At 43.0% G+C, this 21,651-nt stretch overlaps 1 protein-coding gene across 13 annotated transcripts in view; it reads left to right on the top strand.

Annotated features, from left to right (window-relative positions):
* Positions 1 to 21,651, top strand: part of NAV2 (neuron navigator 2) — a 517,389-nt gene that overhangs the window by 290,949 nt on the left and 204,789 nt on the right. For 3 of the 13 annotated variants that reach the window (XM_083452655.1, XM_083452654.1, XM_083452671.1), the window contains exon 1: positions 15,640 to 16,047. The exons of 7 other annotated variants lie outside the window; for them this stretch is intronic. In XM_083452655.1, coding sequence (XP_083308781.1) covers positions 15,997 to 16,047 — 51 coding nt within the window. In that variant the 5' untranslated portion in view covers positions 15,640 to 15,996. Of the gene's footprint in view, positions 1 to 15,639; positions 16,048 to 21,651 lie in introns of those variants that run through there. 3 more of the 13 variants (XM_083452669.1, XM_083452657.1, XM_083452656.1) reach the window with 3 other exon arrangements.

Raw genomic sequence — 21,651 nt, 5'->3', positions numbered from 1 at the left:
AGGCCAAGCCTATAAGATGATAATTCTAGGGTTTTCATCTTTAAGGTCTTTATTAAAATCTTTAGAAAAAGTTAAAACTATAAAGACAAACTACAGCAAATGCCTAGGTTAATAAAAGCAAGGTCTGAGCCTTGTTACTGATGACTGATTGGCAAATGAGTGTTTTAAATAATTTACTGAGATACCAAGAATTATCCATATACTATATCTGAGATTCCTGTATCTGTTAAAGTGGATCTTTTTAATGAAGTGTTGCTGTCCTTCTGAGCTGCCATCCTAGGGAACAGCCTGTATGTTGCCTGTTGTCCCTTAACTGGCTGCATATGAATGTACCAATAAACTATGTTTTATCGTTACATGAACAAGACTTGGGTATATCAGCTCCCAGCTCCTTTCTCCTCTAGCCCAGCCATGAGCCATTTGATGTTTTTGCTTGTAAGTTTAACTAATTGCAGTTTAGCATTATTATCCAGAAAATATGTGGTTAGCCTTAAACCATGGTTTACTGAAACAAACTAGTTCCAAACCATGGCTTATGAAATTGGCATGTTTCAATAAACCATACCACAGGTTAGGGCAGTGTTGGGGATATGTAGTCCTCAAAATGGTCTTGAATGCCAACTCCCACAAGATGGCACTCCCATTAGCCAGCATGACCAGTGGCTAGAGAGATGATGTGAACTCTTGCTCAGCCACACCTGGAGGGCCACAGACTCCCCTTTCCTGGTTTAAAGTTGGTACATAACAATGAACTTACTGTTTTTTAATTCAACAATTTAATTATATTTAAGGCATTTGTAGCTCAGTTCATTAAAAAATAATGAAAAGTGGGTTTTATACTCATTCTGTTTCTCCACGACCTCCGAATTGCCAGAGGATCTTCAGAGTGCCAATATATTTCAGAATTTACTGGGTGGGGGCCATCACTATAAGAGTACAGGCTCCCTTTTTATCACAGGACTCCCCTAGCCTTGTCCTTTAGCCTGCTTTCAACCCCTGCTTTCCTTATATTCTCCCAATCTTTTTGTCCCAGACCCTGTCTCCAATATCTCAATTGCTTGTTGCCTTCTTATTTGTTGTGCCCTCCAAATCCCATTTCTCTGTACATCTTTCTTCGGGTGCTGCTTTAAAGGGCTCCGCCTCCTCCTGTCAGCTCCCACAAACTGCTGGCTCTGCAAGCAGGATGGAAGAATCCTCTCTCCTTCTGCCCACTCCCCTGCCTCACTCTTTCTGATTCCTCCTCAAGCTGGTCCCTCCCCTTCAGCATTTTTTGCTTCATCTCTGCACACTGAGAAGAGAGATCTGACCTTCAGCCTAATCTAATTTATTGCTGGAGGTGGGGGCTTCCCACAAATATTTATACAGGCACAGCAAAATATAACCAAAAATAAGCCAATATATATAAACCAATCATAACATTAAAACTCAGCAGCAAATATAATGAATTGAGAAGTCCAATGAGGAGATGCTGTCCCCCCTCCACAACCTATTCAACCCATCAGAGTTGATGCCCATCAAATTGGTGAGATGGAGGCATTCCACAGTCAGAGTGTCACAACTGAGAACACTCTCTGATCTCTTCCTTCTAGCTTCTGATCTCCTTGCAGCCACTTCGAAGGAAGAGATGGGAAGGGAAAGAGCCTGAGCCTGAGGCTCAGGAATAATAAACCAATCGTTCATCGTTGCATCCAAATGCAGTCAGTCAACAAGGTTGTGTAGGTATGTGCAATACAAGCCTATGTTTGTTGTTTACTCAGAAGTAAGTCCTGCTGCGTTCAGTGGGGCTTGTTCCCTATCCAAGTGTTCTGGGTTGCAGTCTCAAAAGCACTATTACGGATTTATTAAAAAGAACGTTTACTCATTTCTTTTTGCTGAGTTGCTTTTATCACGATCATCAAGGATACAGTCATTTCCTCCCAATTTGTAATTTGGATGAAAAAATGAGTGGTTGCAGGCTCTACTTTTTTGTGACTGAAGCAAAAAGAGCTGCATATGCTTCCAGCCAAACCTTGTAAAAGCCATTTATCTCAATTTTGTATCTTTGTTGAAATTTCTTGTTTTATTACAAGGAATGCACCACCTTGCAATCTTTGCTCTACCAGGAGGTACCTCCTGGGGCTCTTAAACCATCTTTTGACCTTTTGTGTGCCTTTTCTTTTATATTCCAGGGCAGCCTGAAATAGCCCTTTCCCATCCTAACAGATGTTTGCGTCTAGTTTATATTTCAGCATCCCTTGAGCTTTAAACATTGTGATCCATGGGTCTTTCCACAAGCAAAATCCAGGGTGCACCAGGTTAATGGAGGGGTGGGGAACTCAACAAGATTTTATTTGCGACAGAGAAATTTTAGAGATGGAAAAAGAGGGGGGGGGAGTTCTGTTCATGCATAATTGGAATTAGAACAGTTATTAAAATGTGTTGGGAGTACATTCGATATTATAAGAAACACATCTATTGTAGCAACTGCAAAACAAACATTTGCAGTAGAGGTTGCTGACAGATGTTATAGTCAAAGTAATATGGGGATCAAATGTTGTAACATTTAATAGTAGTAGTAGTAGTAGTAGTAGTAGAAGTAGTAGTAGTAGTAGTTTCCCCAGCCACTCTGGGCAATTTACAGCATATATAAAGAATTGTAACACATCGGGCTTTAAATATTTCCTGATACATGGCTGCCTTCAGGTCTCTTCTAAAAGTGGTTTATTTCCTTGACATCTGATGGGAGGACATTTCACAGGGGAGGCACCACGTCCAAGAAGGCCCTCTACCTGGTTCCCTGTAACCTCACTTCTCACAGTGAGGGAACTGCCAAAAGGCCCTCAGAGCTGGACCTCAGTGTGCGGGCTGAGCGATGGGGGTGGAGACTCCCATCAGGCATCTGAATTCATTGACATTCTCAAGTGTCAGTGAATAGCTCCCCCACCACCTACACTCAATTAAAGTCCCTAGATCATGACTTGTAGAGTATTGTAGTACATACCTTTAAGAACTGCAGGAAAATTTTTGCCCACTCTGTCATTTACTACCAGAGTGCTGCTTTGGGAATTTTTGCAAGGAATTTTCTTTTTGGTGCAGTCTTTAGAGCTACGCTCTCCCATGCTGGAACTACCTTGTAGAAACTTACCTTAACCAATGGCAGGGATCCAAAGTGTTCTCTTTCTACACCCAGGCAGTTTTGTGTGCACAACAGAGATTTGACATCCTAGTCAAAGTGGAGCTACTTCACATAAAGTCCCCTATAGGTTCCCAACTAACTCTTCATGCAGCAAGGGGATGTTGCAATCAGAAGAGAACCCCCAAAGTCCTGCTCTAATGTATTCCCAGAAAAAAGGGAATGTTCTTAAAGATCAGTTAGATGAAAAGATGTGCCTGCCAAAATTCTCCACCCTAAGCAAGCATTAAAGGCACATAGGAAATCTAGCCTGCATATACCAGCTTTATGTAACCCTTTCTTGGGCTACTACTTTAGACTACTAAATATTAAAAGTTAAAATATGTTCAAGACTAGATATGCAGATAGTGTGCAGTGTGCCCTTTCTATAAAAGATAAGCTATTTTGGTTTTGCTTGCTGTTTTTGGATGGAAAACATGCCATGCTTCAGTCATAGAATCATAGAATCATAGAATCATAGAGTTGGAAGAGACCACAAGGGCCATCGAGTCCAACCCCCTGCCAAGCAGGAAACACCATCAGAGCACTCCTGACATATGGTTGTCAAGCCTCTGCTTAAAGACCTCCAAAGAAGGAGACTCCACCACACTCCTTGGCAGCAAATTCCACTGTCGAACAGCTCTTACTGTCAGGAAGTTCTTCCTAATGTTTAGGTGGAATCTTCTTTCTTGTAGTTTGGATCCATTGCTCCGTGTCCGCTTCTCTGGAGCCGCAGAAAACAACCTTTCTCCCTCCTCTATGTGACATCCTTTTATATATTTGAACATGGCTATCATATCACCCCTTAACCTCCTCTTCTCCAGGCTAAACATGCCCAGCTCCCTTAGCCGTTCCTCATAAGGCATCGTTTCCAGGCCTTTGACCATTTTGGTTGCCCTCCTCTGGACACGTTCCAGTTTGTCAGTGTCCTTCTTGAACTGTGGTGCCCAGAACTGGACACAGTACTCCAGGTGAGGTCTGACCAGAGCAGAATACAGTGGCACTATAACTTCCCTTGATCTAGATGCTATACTCCTATTGATGCAGCCCAGAATTGCATTGGCTTTTTTAGCTGCCGCGTCACACTGTTGGCTCATGTCAAGTTTGTGGTCAACCAAGACTCCTAGATCCTTTTCACATGTACTGCTCTCAAGCCAGGTGTCACCCATCTTGTATTTGTGCCTCTCATTTTTTTTGCCCAAGTGCAATACTTTACATTTCTCCCTGTTAAAATTCATCTTGTTTGTTTTGGCCCATGCTGCAACTTATGTCTCCAGTGCAATGATCTTTGAGCAGGTCTGTGTTGGCTGCCCTGCTTGACCACACCTCACTTTGCCCGCTGAAAACATTCCTGTCATTTTTCCTGTTAGTTTCATTCTAAATCATTATTTCAGAGGTAGGCTTCTATGTGTAAAGTTTCTTCTCGGAAGGTCATGGGCAGCTTATACAGTTTGAAACTGCTTTAACACTGTAACCTAAAACCTCTCCAGTCTTGCCAGGACTTAATTGCTTCACCATGCCAGAATATAATCAAAGTAAAGGAAAATGAAGAGGAGGCGATAATCGGGTAATTGAACAAATTGTTTCAGAAAGGGGAAAGTTATATTGCTTTCAAGACTATTTTAACTCAAGGTTGCTGGGTGTTTGGTTTTTTTAAAATCAGGATAATGAGGTTGCAACCAGTTTTCAGAATTAAATGGTCTAACCTGAGCAGAAATGGGAATAAGAAGAGTTCATTGCACTGTCTCTCTCTCCATAGAGGTCTGTCAGTGACACGTGGAGATAATTCATGGAAGGCATCTCTGAAAGCTCTGTAGCCAACAAAGTAATATTTCATTTCATCAAATGTGAGCAGGAAGTTGCAATGCTGACTTCTGAAAGAATCCTGATAATCCTGTGCATAAATAAAGCGAACCCCCCCCCCAACAGGTAAATCATAATAATCCTTTCTAGAACTGTCTAGAACTATCATAATAAGAAAAAGAGAGAGAGGTGATTTTGCTTAATTTACTTCAGCTCGAATTCATTGAGAAACAGGTGAATTCCTGGCCCTGCATCTTCATGTGCCCAAACTGAAAAGCAGCTCCTGGTACTCCGGACACCGTCCAGAATGGTGTGGGAAGTAGCACACAGAGAGGGACTCCCACTAGACAAGAAAATCAGTGGAATCAGTAACTCACCATTATACATGCAGGAAGTGTTTTCCACTCATGCAGGAAACTCTTTGGATCAGAGCCACAGAATACAAAACTTTCTTTTTCTTTTAAAGCATTTTTAACTTTGTTAATTATATCAAGGGCTTTATGCAATAAGATCCAAATCCAGAGAGAGATAGTTGCACTTAAATCACATTGTAATAAATGAGGCTATAAATCATGAAATAATTGTCAAAAAGATATGAATGACCTGGCCTCCACCCAACATGCACAGTCAGAGACTTTTACTTCTAAATAAGAGAGAGATATTATTTCAGGCAGGTAACAGTACAGACTCAGCAGCAGACACAGTGCACAGGAGTCACAGTTCAGAAGTTCAGGAGTAGGGCAAGAAGTTCATAACCGGATAGAGGTAGTGAAGATGTCCCAATGAGTTTCTCCATCACTCCAATCAAGCTTTTAAAGACAAGGCATGGCATACTCCTTCATAAGACTCTCTCATTTTCTGGGAACATGGGCATAGCCAGGATTTTTGAAGGGGGTAGCCAAAGGTTTCTGCTAGAGGGACAGAACCTCAGTTATTTGAGTACTTTCAATGCTTTTCAATAATTTTTGTGGATTGTGGGGAGCTGCTCCCCCAGCTACACCCATGTGTAGGAATATTGAGATTGCGAGCACGTTCCTCGTTGGGTTGGGTGGATGCTGTTCTAAGTGACAAGACTGTACCCTCCTGCTCTGCCACTGCCATCTCCTGCTCAGCCTCCTCCTTAGCTGATCAAATCCCTCCCCAGCCTCCATTGAAGTTCTCCTATCTGCAGGAAGATCAAAGGGGATAGCTGGCATCCCTGTTTCCCCTTCCATATGAAGTTGAGATGGAAAGGGGAGGCCACACCCTCCTCCAACCCAGGTTCCCACAATTTAGCCCTCTTCTGCTTCTTCTACCTCCTCCTCCATCAGAGCTTGCTGACCCAAACCAGATCCTGACAGTGCCCCAAAGTTGCAAGACAATCAGATGATATGCCACCTGCCCCCCACTCTTCAGTTTGGCACTTAAACTTCTCATGCACCAACTGAAATCTCAGCCCCAGAATTTATATTCTCCATACACCCAAGTATTTTGAGGCAGCTGCTTTATTAGAATGTGCATAGATTAAATCTCTCCAAACCAGAACTTTTTGTGCTCCTCTTGGAGTCTTAGCCTCATTATGATTTGGGATGGGGAAAATATGAAGCTCCATGAAGAGCTGCTCCAAACTATAGAGAAAACGATGTGAATAATACACTGTAATTTAGCAGCTAATCTCTCTGAGCATGGGAGGTGGTGGGAGAAGAGCAAGGGAGAAAATCTTTGAAGTGAGTGGAACTGTCCAGCTTTGGGGATGCTGATGTCATCCCAGGGATCATTGAATGATAAGCCTCAGTAAATCTGGTGAGTCACTGCTGCATAATAAGAAGGGCAGGGAAACCCTGAATGCTTTCAAAGATAATGCTGCAATAAACAGCCAAAAATAAATGGATAGGGCTGTAAATCCATCAAAGCAACACAATCTGATGCAGTCATGATGGAACATAAAAGCAAATGTGGAATACTGTTGACTCATTAGAAGTGGCCTTTGGTTTTCAAGGGCTGATGAAGCAGCCACAGAAGCTTTGTCAATATACAAGGGCATCCATTTCCACAGCTGCTTTCTTGTCACTGCTTATGTTCACTACAACATTTGCACTCAAACTTGCCAAGATTTTAGACAATCTCATCTCTTACTTAGTTATACAAGGGATGCATGTTAGATTCTAGGCCTGTAAAAAAAAATGAGTTGGACTTTCATTTCATTTTATCCACCCTACTTCTTGCTTCAAAACACCCTGCAAATTAATATTCATTGTTACAGTTTAAAATGTTGTTCAAAGACATTTCCTAATGCTTCTGCAAATGATAAATTAATTTGATAAATAATTTATTTGCATTGATCTCAATTTTATTGCATGTAAAATCCATCCTCAGATGTGTTCCTGTGTGTCCCTCTAAAGCAGGTGGCAAGTCTTACTTACCCACCCCTCAAAATCAACATGATCAATTATATCTTCTTCAGTCATTGCTTCTGGGCATATTGATCCAGGAAGCACTATTAGGGAAACCAAGAGAGATTTTTCAACTTCCTGAAAAGGATTAGCAAGCACCACTTGTCCTCTTCTGCAAGAGAAATAAAGAATGCATGTCATCAGTTAAGCTTTTTTCTCTGTCATACAGATTTTGTTGGGGGTCATGTGCTGTGTTGTTTTATTTTATTTTTAGACTGCCTTTTCTGCCCTGGGAACTTAGGCTGGTATACAGCACAATCACATAAAATGCAAGCAGTTAACGAAAATCAAAACATGTAAAAACTAAATATCATATATATCAGTCCATAGCATTTCCATCATGCAATCTGAGGGTCTTTATCATTTTTATCACCCCAAAACCTGAGTAAACAGGTATGTCTTTAGTAGATGCCAGAAAGCCATAGGAGGGACCAAGTGCAGGGAGGAAATTTCACTTCCACAATGGGACCTCCCCCCCCCCTCACCCTTCATCCCCTGCACTCCCTAAATCTGCTTGGAAGAAACCCCATTACAGATTTAGGGGGTGTACAGGGTAACAAGAAGGAGGAATGCCCAGTCACATGAGCAGACCTTGTTCCATGTATGCATACTCCACTTAGGACTACACTGAATTCTGCTCGTTGTTGTTATTGTTATTAGCTTAAAGAAATACCAAGATGTTTCACAAACAACAAATAACAACCAACAGAAAAATAACAAAAATAAAATTGGCCCATTGGCTTAATATGCATGTAGTGAATTAAAAATTAATATCTTAAGCACTGCATCTGTAAGAACTCAATGGTTTAGTGTGGTAGCACTGATACTTTGGAACTCCTTGCCTATTGATCTCAGGTGGGCACCCTCACTGTATTCTTTTTGGCGGAGGCTGAAAACCTTATTTAGACAAGTTTACCCAGGTGTTTGTATGAAGTTTAATTTATTTCAGCTAATTCTGTTGCAGTTTTAACTTCCCTATGTTTTAAATTATGGTTGTAAATTTCTTAGTGATCATTTTATTGTTTTATTCCTTTTTTGTAAACTGCTTTGAAGTTTTTCCGTTACAGTCAAGCAACATTTTTTTTAATATGAAATAAATAAATAGATTTGTATCTTCTCTTTAAGGGGTATGGATCCATGGGAGGTCCAGAGGGTGGCAACATGTAAAAGGGCCTTTTCTGCGGTGGCTCCCATTTGTGGAATGCTCTCTCTCCAGGGAGGCTTTCCTGTTGCCATTGATAAATATCTTCAGCTGCCAGGCAAAAACTTCCCTCTATAACTAGGCGTTTGGCCTTTAACTCTCTGTGGCCTTTTGGAAGTAGGTAGGAAACTGCAGGAGGCAGTGGAAGATAGGTGTGTGTGGTGTGCTCTGGTCCATGGGGTCACAAAGAGTCGGACACAACTGAATGACAACACCCCCCCCCCCCAGGTTCTAATGTGAGGGGTTTTGTCTGTCTGTTTAATTGGTTGTAAGTTGCTTTAGGCTGCCCTGGGCAGGATAAAGCAACTAACAAGTTCTATGAATAGATAAAATAAAAATACAATTCAGCATATACAGTAAATCAGAAATCCTGATGGAAACATCTTTATTTTGAAAAGATTCAGCCATAGATTCTGCTGTAGAGGGAAGAGTTTTATATTTTCAATCGCATCAATAATTGTCACTGTGATCTTATTCATTATTCTCCGGAAAACTTCCATCAGAAAATCCCATGCAAAAACATTTTGCTTTATAGGCAGTAGCTTTCGTAACCTGGCATTTATCTGCATCTGATGACACAGGCTCTTGTCTACAAAGGCTCATACCACAATAAAATTGCAGTAACAAGACTCAGAAAACATGTGTGAAGTCACTCCAGAACAAAGTCCAGATGTGTAGCTGTTGCAGTAAAAACAACAAAAAGCCTTATGGCACTTTAAACACTAACAAACTGGGGGAGAAAGATTACCAGGGCTTATTTCTGAGTTGGCTTGGTTAGGCCTGATGTTATAACAGCATTAACTCAAGAAAACAGCAAGTGTAAATGGCAAAGTGTTCTATTAGTAGGCTTCATGCATTAATTAATGAATAGTTGTAACTGAGTTAGAGAACTCAGAAATAAAAAGCCAAAGTAATTGTAATGAATCTAATATGACGGAGAAGCTTAAATGCTAGCTAGCCAGTTGTTGTTATGCATGTTTTTCATGGCAACACAATGGGTAAGTAGTTAATGGGTTTTTCTTTCCCTCTAGTAACTGATGTATTGACAATGTTTATGCGTTCTGAATTCATTCATAATTTCCCCAACATCTGTTTCCTCTTGTTTTCCCAACAGTATCCTTTGTGTCCTGGGAGTTAGAATTATATTCATTAGGGGGCTGAATGCAGGACTCATACCTGTTTTCTGTGTCATTGAAGAATCATCAATGAATAACAAGAGCATTATTTTGCACATTAATTGGGATGCTTAAGTGCCCATTAACATCCCATTAGGGCTGCTAACAAGCTTTTTAGTCTGACATGCATTTCATGTACTGGTAAAAAGCTCCTTGGCCACCCCCACCTCTATCCTTCCTTGCTAAATGTCAGTAGTTTCAAGAAAAGGGTTTGTGAAATCCTGATAAATGCTATTTTTTAAAGGAATTGTATGTATTTGCCCTTGCCATCCTACCCTTTTAAATTAAGGCAGAATGTGTGAGCAGCATGTCTCTGTGGAGTCAAACACACAGCACTGGAGGATGAGCTGTCTAAAGGTTGCTTGTGGGAGGAGGAAAAGGTCATAGCAAGGATTTTGCCAACTCCACTTCCAATCTTATCTCTTCCATTTTGTTCAAGGAGCTCCTTATTAGGGAAGTTCTGCAAGAGGATGAAAGAAACTCCAAAGCCTTACTGCTTTTTTATTTTTATTTTTTAAAAAAGAAAGAAACAAGTGTCAATTACACCTGGCAATGCTATCAGGATTTCTTCTGGAGGCAAAATACATCTTGAGTTCAAAAAAGCTCAATTAAATGAATGTGTCCAAAATGGGCTGTATTTTAGAAAATGATGGGAACAAAATAGGATTTCTGGTTGTTGTTTTTTCTAGTAACACAGCATTCTGTTGTGTTTCTAAGCTGATGAAGGTCCCTGTGTTTTCTATCATACTCAGGAAGTTCTAGCATACTTTGTATATCTTGTATGCTTTGTATATTGTACAGCATAATAGTCACAATCTGTTACTGTAGGAGCATTCTTAGAGTTTGCCATGTAGAAGTTATGGGATGGTTCATCCATGCATGAACAGATTACCCAACATTTGGTGACTTGTAGCTGAATTTGTGAATTGAACCTCTGGAAAATCATTGTAGAAAAAGTTCTGCTTTGAAGGAATGGTGAAAATGATTGTGGAAGTGATAAAGCAGTTAATCTACCATTGGCCCCAATAACTTTTTGGCCTTTTGCATATTCATTTAATTGTTTACTCTATTTATATCTCACCTTTCGTTATGGAGTTCAAAACAGTGTATACAGGTATCCCTCACCCTCCATTTTATGGTCTCAACAGCCCTGCAAGGTAGGTTAGGCTGAGAGATAGTGTCTGGCCCAAGGTCACCCAGTGAAAGGAAAAGAAGAAGAAGAAGAAGAAGAAGAAGAAGAAGAAGAAGAAGAAAGAGTAAAGGACCCAGTGAACTTCATAGCTGAATGGAGATTTGAACAGGTTCCAAGAGATTCAAGTTGATATAGCAAACAAAATCACCAGAAGTAGAAAATGCTCCAAAGGTAGTTGGCAAAGATTTTATGTTAGGACTGTCTGAGATTGTGGGGCGGGTTGGCATCAGGTCTCCATAACAGGCCTCTGTAATAATGTCAAGTGGGTAGACTTCAAGAAACTGTAATGCTAAGTAATAACACTGTTAAGAGAGGCAGGGGCGGCAGCACAATCATTGCAAAGGAAGGAGTGACAGGGGTCAGAGAGGACAGAGGACAAATTCGTGGAGGCTAAGGTTGTTGATGACTACAAGCCATGATGGCTACGCTCTGCCTCCACAGCTGGGCACAGTAATGCCTCTGAATACCAGTTGCTGGAAACCACAAGAAGGGAGTGTGTGCTCTTGTGCTCAGGTCCTGCTTGCAGGCTTCCCTTTAGCAGGCATGGCCAAACTTGGCCCTCCAGCTGTTTTGGGACTACAATTCCCATCATCTCTGACCACTGGTCCTGTTAGCTAGGGATGATGGGAGTTGTAGTCCCAAAACAGCTGGATGGTCAAGTTTGGCCAAGCCTGCTTTAGAGCATGGTGGATCACTGTGAGAACGGGATGCTGAACTAGATGGGCCGCTAGCCTGGTCCAACAATCTCTTACTATGTTCCTATGTTCTAAAGGCTGTGGAGGGGGAACAGCAGTCATTGCAGTGGTTTGGGGGAAAAGAGTATTGGGGCTATCAGAAGTAGGGGGCAGTAAGGAAAACAAAATAAGACAGGAGGGAGGTGTGTAAGGAATCATGTGACTGAAAACAAGAGAGCAAGCAAGCTATATGAACGGATGGTGAAATAATTGAGGAAATAAGAGCTGCTTATTGGTTCGTTGTCGATCAGCCAGCTGGGCCCTATTGGATCTTAATTGGCTTCTGTTTAGGAGGCCATTCTAATTCTTCCCCTCTAAGTCAGAGCAACCCTGGGTCACATCCACTTAGTTCAAGGAGCTGCTGAAAACCACAGGGAAGCACTGAAAATACAGATATGGCCCAGAGCCTTCTTCCATATCCTTCCCTGAGCTGCACGTTCTGGCCTGAACCTCCTTGAGGCACAGTTGGGAAGCTGGGTGACAACATCCTAAGTGGCAGGCTGTGTAGTGCTTCCACTGGGTCAGCAGCAGCACGGAAGGGACAAATTAAATTTAGTTAAAAGGAAAGCTCTGAAGGGCCTGGCAGTTTGCGTGAGCACTGTGCTTAAGAAGACTTATGTAATTCCCATAGAAATCCCTTTGGCCTCACATCCAAGGTTCTCTCCCCCTCTCCTCATATTCATTTATCTTTTCATTTGTCATTGGCTCATTGGAGCTGCCTTTGACCCTCCTGCAAATCGTGCATCTAATTTCCAAAGCCCGCCAACAGGCTTCGACCTTCTCCCTCAGATTTCCAACCTCCTGGAGGTGACCTTTCAGCGGGGCACTCACTCTGGCTAGTTCAGAAGGTTTTGCAGTGCAAGGTATTTTGCTGCCACAAAAGCAAATGAAGAAGAGTCCTTTATACCTTTGAGAAAAAATTAAAAGCTCGTTCTATAATGGCCAAATGAACCTGATGAATTTAAAGGTTGATGTAACTGTGCAGGTGTCTGTCCTCGTCTGCTTTAAAACTGTAGCTCAGGGAAACCTTTTGACTTCTTTGTTGGTCTCTGAGGCTGGCAAAAGTTTTGCTTGCCAAGCAGATCAGAAAATCCTTTCAATAGCATGTTGTGGGATAAGAAAGAGAATATGCTTTGCGTGGATTAGTGCTGGGCTAAAGCATAGAAACCTGCTAGCTGGACATATCCTTAATTTCCTTAGACTCCATTGATTGGATATCTGATGTGGTGACCTTAGACTGCATACTGCACTACCATCAGCCCAGAAGAATCTATGTTAAATATAAAAAAGAAACCCACCCCAAACTCCTCAAAACCAAGGGTAGCTGTGTTGGTCCATAAGGGAAAAAACCCCCTCTGAATTCCAAAGTTGGGCAATATCTTTATCTTTATTAGATATAGCAGCTTCCAACCAGACTCTAGTTGTGAGCAGTGGATAGTGGCCCTGAATGGGCATGAATATCCAGACAATTCCCCATGAAAATGTGTACCCAGTGAATTCAGTGTTGCAATGACAATGCATATAGATGTGTACCTACAATGGCTGCACATACAAAGAAGCCAGTTGCAGATATTGGCAGATGTTTCAATGAGTGTGGGTGGCTGTACAATACTGATTTCTGTCCTGAACCCAGCTGCCTAATCCACAAGGCAGATCTGCATGTGGAAGGAGGATTCCCTTCCTGCATCTGATGTGGATGTGCCTCCTCATCTGCACAGACATGCTTGGTCACAGCTTATTGAACTGGCCAGAAGACTGTTTGACAAGAATGGGGATGTGTGCATCCCCCTGGGGCAGGAGTGACATACATGGCCCGCTGCTTATTTTCAGTGCATATATGGGTGGGGAGGATAACAGAAGGGGAAGTGGGGGGAGGAACAGGAAAAGCCCTAACTGTTGGAGCAGTGGAAGGAGGAAGGAGAAAAGCCCATTGCAAGGAATCAGTTCTGGCAAGAGCAACTTGTCCATACAGCTGTAGCCTGGCTGGGTGGGGTGGAAGAGAGAAGGAGATGCATGTATCAGAAAGAGAGAGAAAAAGGTGGTGGAAGGAAAGAATAGAGAAAGCAGGTGTTCCACCCACTGCTGGGCTTGGTTCAACTCACCACTGGCATGCAGCTGCTGGCATTTCCCCAAGGATATGTGGCCCTTAACAGATGAAAGCAGTGCATGCCGCTTGACCATTGGTTGTGTTGTAACTTTAACTGGCTCATTGGCAGCATCCTTTAGGCTGTCTTACACTGTTTGATCTTATTGCAGTCCATAGGACTCTCAAGAGTCTACTCCAGCTTTTGCATTGTGGTGCTGCAGGAGACTCTTGAGAGTCTCATAGACTGCAAGAAGATCAAACCTATCCATTCTTAAGGAAATCAGCCCTGAGTGCTCACTGGAAGGACAGATCATGAAGCTGAGGCTCCAATACTTTGGCCACCTCATGAGAAGAGAAGACTCCCTGGAAAAGACCCTGATGTTGGGAAAGATGGAGGGCACAAGGAGAAGGGGACGACAGAGGATGAGATGGTTGGATAGTGTTCTCAAAGCTACCAGCATGAGTTTGACCAAACTGCGGGAGGCAGTAGAAGACAGGAGTGCCTGGGGTGCTCTGGTCCATGGGTCAAAAGAGTCAGACACAACTAAATGACTAAACAACAACAACACTGTTTGAAAGCAGGTGGGAAGAAACATTGCCTGAAAGAAGGAACAAGATTGGGGGCATGTATATTAAAAAAGAAGCAAATTATCTCAGAATTTCTGTCATTACTGCAAAGTCTGCTTTGCATGTAAAAAAAAAAGCAAAAAAAAAAAGCCGAGGGGTTGTACTATCAGAAGAACCAGCAGCAATAGCTCATTCAGTAGAGCATGAGACTCTTAATTTCATGGTCATAGGTTCGAGCCCCATGTTCCACAAAAGATTTCTGCATTACAGGGGTTGGACTAGATGCCCCTTGTGGTCCCTTTCAACTCTACCATTCTATTCTTCCCACTGCAAGGACACTCCCCTGCCCCCAGCAGTTCCTGGCCAGGAGACACTTATCCTCAGGCCCGTACAGAGCTTGTCTGAGGCCCAGGGTGGGAGTCTTGTTAGAATAAAGAACAAAAAAGCAGCTGGTCCCTGCTTAGCCCTCCAAGAGTTGGGGCAAGTGTACCTGGTCGCCAACCCTACTCTGCCTGTGCTCCATCCTAAGAAAAGCCCAGCCATCCCTGTGGGTTGGGGTGGGCTGGCAGGCTGCTTCACAATGTGTAAGCCTGCTCTGCTGCATTTAAGGGTCCTCTTGCTTATCCTACTGAGCGGGCCCAAACTTTTGCCCCAAACTGCTATCCCTGATGCCACCCCTAGAAAATCATTGCCAGAGAGAGTATGCTGTATAAATCAATGTCTGATAGCATCCAGTAGCTTCATATGTCCCAAGGATGCTGGAAGAACTGATTCCCTGCATAAGCAGAGGGCTGGACTTCCAGCTCCCTTTCCACCTCTGTGATTTGATTGAGATAGGATTCCTCTTGCAGTTTTGTAGAAGAGAAAATGTCATCCAGTGCCGCTCCCCCTGGATGTACACCTGCCCAAATTTGAAAGGAAAATAAAAGTCCCATTGCACCAGGTCACCCTAGAGCACGTGCTACCTTTCCAGCTGGTGGCTTGTGCCATCCTAGTTGTTTCTTCTTCTTTAATCAAACACAAAACCTCAAGATTTGCCCTTGAAATCGCCAGCTCCGTTTGCAAAATCGGCTGAAGCAGGGAGCAAGCAATTCTGGGCGTTTTAACTCCCCGCCTGCCCTGCCCTCGCCCCCTCCTCGCATGCGGGGCCCGTTGTTCTGCGCGCTGCTCCCATTCTTCCCCGGTTCACGGATCAAACTCTCGCCCCGAAGGGGTTAAACGGGATTCTCTTCAGAAACGATGAACGGCCCATTGAACCAGGAATGCCCAATCTGCGAAGTGCTTGTGGTTGCCGGGCGGGGGGGGGGGAGCGGGGAGGGAGACTTCCTTGTCCTTCTTTCACTCCTGCAGCCCCAGCTGCCTCCTCCAGCTCATTTGAGGAGTTGTTTGATTTGGCTTGAGAGAGAGAAAGAGAAAGAGAGAGGAGTTGATGCATCATGGTCTTAGCTCAGCTCCGTGCACGACTAGAGAGCTAAGTTTGCAGAGAACACCGTCAAGATGAGAGAGGCTTTCCTTAACCCAACAGAGGGGAATGAAGCTCTCTGTAGCGGCTGGATGTTAAGGTACTGGAAGCACGCGTGAGATGGACGCGTAGCCTGGCTGGGTGCTGGCTCCTCTGGGCAGGTGCTGCTGGCTGGGTGCGCTGGCCGAGGAAAATGAGTGTGATGCTATGGCGCTGGGAACAGAACAACATGACCATGAAGTTGGTAAGGATTTCCGATTGCACGCTGGTGATAACTGTGAAGAGGAAGTCTGCTGGAGACCCTCTCGCCATGTGCCTTGGTCATTTCTTGTGGATGGCATTTTTATGTGTGCTGTTTTCTAGGCATCATTGCTGGAGTTTGGCTCCAAGCGGCGTAGCGTTCAGAATAAAGCTGTTAAGCAAAGCAGGAGTGCAGAAGCAGAGGCCGATCTCCCAACAGATCCTCCTCTCTCTCTCTCTCTCTCTCTCTCTCTCTCTCTCTCTTGCAACGCATGGCTGCGCCTGTAGTTTGATCTTTCCTAGCTTAAGCTTCTTTCAAAGCAGAAAAATAGAAATCGATGGTGCTTATACTTTGTTCTTCAGCTTCTTCCTCCTCTTCCTCCCTCCCCCCCCCCTGCTTCTCTGGATTGCCTCAGTGCCCTTTGCTGTAATAAGGATTCCTCAAGCGCAGGCATTTGGGCGCTGGGTTTGCTGATCGCTTCGTGTGTGTTTTTTTAAAAAACCTTCCCCGTTAATTTCCCCAAGAGAGTTAAAAAGAAACCGCAGCTCCTTGTTTGCAAAGAGAAAGTTTGTGGGTTTCCCATTTCCCCCAGCGCAAATGAGATCAGGAAACCCAAACGTCTGCCTGTCTTTTCCAATTACTCCCCGTGCCAAGATTGGAACTGTGGGTTAAAAAACTTAGGGAGTCTGCACATTAGCGGCTTTTGGAAATCTGCTTCCAAACCTGAGCCAGCAACTGCTCTTTTTAAAGAGTGTTATTCTTTATCCATCTATTGGATTATATTAAACAATGGAAATTGCACTCCTGTGCACATTTCACTTTAAATATGTTTCCTATGAAGTTTAGAATTCAATACCAAGGGTTTGTTCCAAGTGTCAAGGGGCCCCAAACCAGCGTATGCCTGGGAAATTGGTACTGTAGTGCAGAAAGTGCCTTAAGAGCATCACTCGCGTGGAGCATTAATTGAAACCCATATCTCTATGGCTGTCATTCAAAATTACTTCCCATCTTTTAAAAAATTATTTACATTTGAAGGACTGTTTGGGCAGTCATAATCAGTTTATGGATGATCTTACTGGATACAAAAGCCATTCTTGGTTGGGAGATCAGGATGGTTTCCGATTTGGCATGCGTGAGTGCCTCTTAGAAAATTGAATTATTATTGTTTTTGAATTGGCAGGAAAGGGTGCATGTTAAGCACAGGGGTTGCCCAAGCATGGCTTGAGCTGCTGCCAGGCATGTTGAAATGAGAGGTGGCTCCTGTTCCAGCAGCCTGCCTTTTTATGCTCCGGAAATCAGGAAGCTAAGAGAATGGGCTACGCAGGTGTAGCAAAAGCCCTTTCTGCAAACATAAACATCTGAGCCACTTTGGAGTGGGCCTCCCAAACAAAGAGGAGGAACTGAATGCATGGGGAAACTGAGCCAGCTTTAAAAAGTAAAGCGGGGAAAGAAGCTTTAAAAATGCAAGGCGGGGTATGCCAGCAATTTTAGCACTTGATATTTTGCCAAATAGCCGAGAACACTTGGTTCAACAAGCAGATCCATGAGATCATATCTCATGGGGTCACAGAGGTAAAATTAAGATACAAAGTCTAGAATAACTGATAGGTTTGTATTTATGATATAAAAAGATCTAAAGCAAATTGAGACAAGCAAGAAAATTCCCTCCCATTTTCGGCTCCTTTGCATTTACCAGATAGACATAAACTACTTTAGGTGATTCAGTGATTATTTTTCCTTTATTGCGGTTGCTGACTTTAAAAAAAGGGTTCTGTCAGGACAGACAGCAAGGCACAGTGCTGTGCTTACAAATTACCTATGAGTGCTGAGGATATCTGAGAAACACTGACTGTCTCTGGCCTTTATATGGGCTTTTGAGAATCCAGTAGGTACAATGGGCTCCTCTGTGGGCTTTAGTGATAATCAGATACAACTAATGCTGTTTAATATTTATTTAGCTCAATGATGTGCTAAGCTCTGGCAGTGAAAGCTTACAGCCACACATAATAGGCTAAAGGCCCAATGCCCAGAAAGTGCAATGGAGGTAACATGGACCTGGGCAGGGTTCCATATCCCACATCAGCTCATGGTTGTGACATCTGTGCCTTTCAGAGGTCAGACCTTTATTTACTGAATGCTGCTGCCCACCAGGCTTGTCTCATGTCCACTAGAGGGAGCTTGCTGGACCTACCTTTCTCTTTCCATTGTTGGTGAGCTGGGATCCGGCTCCTCTCTTCCCTGCCTGTTGGAATTCACTACCTCTTAGCTTTGCAGGTCCGTGTCTTGAAAGAGCTTCTGTTTGCATTTGCATAGAAAAGATAATTTTACATATTGTGACTTTTTTTTGGTCGTCATTGTGTTAGAATGAAGGGAGAACCTGTATCCACTAGGATTTCCCCTCAAAAAGTAGGAGCCCTTCATAGGATGGATCTAGTGGCTCTTGTCCTCAAATCCCTGGCACCTACCAAGCTACTTTACTTCCATGGGCTAAGAGATGCAGAGGGGCTACATGGAAAGGATTAAGAGCGCTCTTCCCCATCATCACATTAGGAAGAACTTCCTAAACATTAGGAAGAACTTCCTGACAGTAAGAGCTGTTCGACAGTGGAATTTGCTGCCAAGGAGTGTGGTGGAGTCTCCTTCTTTGGAGGTCTTTAAGCAGAGGCTTGACAACCATATGTCAGGAGTGCTCTGATGGTGTTTCCTGCTTGGCAGGGGGTTGGACTCGATGACCCTTGTGGTCTCTTCCAACTCTATGATTCTATGATTCTATGATTCTATGATTCTATGATTCTATGATCACCATTCCTCTAGTTCCAATGGCAGTCTCTGAAATCTTATTTTCACATTAGGAAAAGGTGGAAGAAAGCTACATGTATCTGTGTGCAATGTCCAGTTTGGCTCCAAAATAACAAAGTTTGACGATGTTGCATGACGTATCAGCCCAATAAGCATTGGTGGCAATCCTAAAGTCAGCTAGTGAGGACTGGCAGTTCACTTTAGAAAGCAGCAGCAGCATTGTATTTCTGGTTCATGGATCAAATAGTGCTCAGAAGTTTCTTCTGAGTGGCTTTACAGCCACTCCTGCCTTGTGTAGGCAAATCTGCCTGCTTGTCACGGTTTTATTGGACTCCGTGAAACCTAATTGCTTCCTTCTCTCCTCTTTCATGGTGGCAGTGCTCTATATATGTTGTAAACACTTTTCTCTTGCTTTATTACAGATAGCACAGAATGTAGAAGAGCACTGAAATGCTTTCTACACTTTGTTGCACCTGGTGTGCCTGTCATGGTGTTCCTCTTGGATGATTTACTATATGTCTTAAATATTTTAGTGGCTGTCCTCAGGGAATTTCTTCTCCCCTGGTATCCATTTTTTGTAGTCATTTTGTCCAGGGAATAAGGCTGAAACTATGTAGAATGCCTCTGTTTCTGCTGCAACAGATGAGCTGCCTGCTTTATTGATAACAAAAAGTTTGGATGTTATGTCTCAAACACGGATGACAAATCAATGGAGGCTGGTCTGTCAGGGGCAAGTGGGATGCAACCTTGTGGGCTGGGCAGGCAAGAAGGGGCTGGCTGAAGACAGAATGAGATTGGTGAAGCAGCATTCAATTTGACTTAATGGACCAGCCTCCCTGGAGATGGCCTAGTTCTCCTATAATGCTAAACTATGGTTTAGCATTGCATGTGCAAGCCAGAGTTCATGTGTGTTTCCCCAACCCCTCTCATCCTCTAGCATTGTTATGAGGAACAGGTGAGAAGCTTGTGCTTCCATAATAGGCTTGATTCTCTTTCATGGCCCATGCTGACCCACACTGCTATAGAGAGAAAAGCAGAGGTTAACACTTTGTGGATATTTCATTCTGAGCCAAACAGATGCTGAAATTATTTATTGTGCTGAGGGCTGTTGTTAATTGCAAGATTCCAATTAGATAATATTTAGTTGTCGCTTCTTTCTACTCTAAGGGCTGTGAGGACAGGAGTTTTACAAGGTATATAAATATATGTGTAGATGATTATATCAGTCTTTCAACACCTGGAGATTGCCCATTGCGAGAAAGGTTTCCAGGTGCTAACAAGTACATCATCAACTATGACTTGATCTTTCTAAATGGCTACAGGGCTAAAAATGGAATGAGCTACTGAATCAAAATCAAGACTTGGTCGGGTTCATCACATATTCCTCCCCACTTAGCACTGATGGGGAGATAAAAATCACTGTCTCTACTCTTTCAACAGCAATCTTTGAAGCAAAGAAAGAATAATTTTTCTCTTCCTCACATCTATTTCCGATCTTCCTCCTGTGTGTATGGATGTGCATGTTTATGCACCCATGTGGGTGGGTGTGCATGTATGTGATGTGTACCTGAATGTCTGTTTTTGTGCAGGTGTGGAGGAGAGAGTGAGTGTATGTGCGGAGAGTGTGTATGTGTGGTCTGCAAGTGTGACTCGTGTACTTCTGTGTGCACATTCATTTATTTACTTAAAACATTTATATATGGCTTAACATTTCAAAAATAAACAATATCACTAAAACAAAAATATGACATAAAACCAGAAAAACAATAGTATAAAAGCATATATAAGTAGGAATTCATGGTGGGCAGAGGGAAGTTTTGTGGTCACAACTGTTTTGGCCATAAGAAGCACTGACTCATAGCCCTTGAAGGATTGGCCAACCCTGAATGCATCTCTCTGGTCCAAAAGGCTAGCCACCCTGCTCAAAGCAATAGTGAAGGGTTAGAGCATGAGCCCCTCTCACAGTCTTTGCATAGCACGGAAACCCAATACAGAAGTGGTTCTGGGTATTAAAACAAAGCCCCAAGAGTCCCCATGTGAGGCTCCATATGGCAAATGGCACTGTTTAAATAGTGTTGTTGACTCTGTTAGGGCACCAGTGCAATGTGCAACTTATCCATGCATAGGAAACTGTAACTCAGTTTCTGAAGCATGAGGATGGCCATGTAGAACTCTCCCTCCCCACCCCTGTTTTTTTACATGAGCCTCTGCACCACTGTTAGATTGGGCTTTAGCAGCTTCCAGAAAAGAGAGCACACTTTTGCACGAGCTGTGATTGGTTACAACTGCATAGTCAGATCTCTCCCAGCATTGCACCCCAGAAGCTAGTATTCAGGGGCATAATGCCTCTGAATGCAATGCTTGCATATATTGCCATAATGACTAATAGCCATTTATAGGCTTGTCCTCTACGATTTTGCCTGCCCCCTTTTAAACCTTTGTTAGCCTATCTCTCTCTCCACCTCCCACTTTCATAACTCTTATTTATTTTACATACGTGCCATTTCTTTCTCATTCTCAGCTTTTTCTTGTGTATCATGCCTTCTTTTCTGACTCTGGCTGCTATATAAGCTGCTTGCTAGCAGCTTTAGTGATGCTGTTACTATTTCTGCTTCTGAAATATATTGTTACATATTAATATTGTAAATCTTTCTTGTCCTCCCCCCCCCTTTTTTTTTAAAAAAGTGCAATTAAGGCAAATATCAGACAATTAAAATACAGAAGTGATTAATCCAATTCCTTTATAGAGAAACCATGCTTCCTTTGAAACATGATCAAGGTTTATGTTACCATCTGCTATCAGTTTAC

This window comes from Podarcis tiliguerta (genome assembly GCF_965153285.1).
Source record: "Podarcis tiliguerta genome assembly, chromosome: 1".
NCBI classification, from domain to species: domain Eukaryota; kingdom Metazoa; phylum Chordata; class Lepidosauria; order Squamata; family Lacertidae; genus Podarcis; species Podarcis tiliguerta.
Note: the sequence above shows the minus strand (reverse complement) of the source record. Positions and strands in the feature narration are given on the sequence as shown.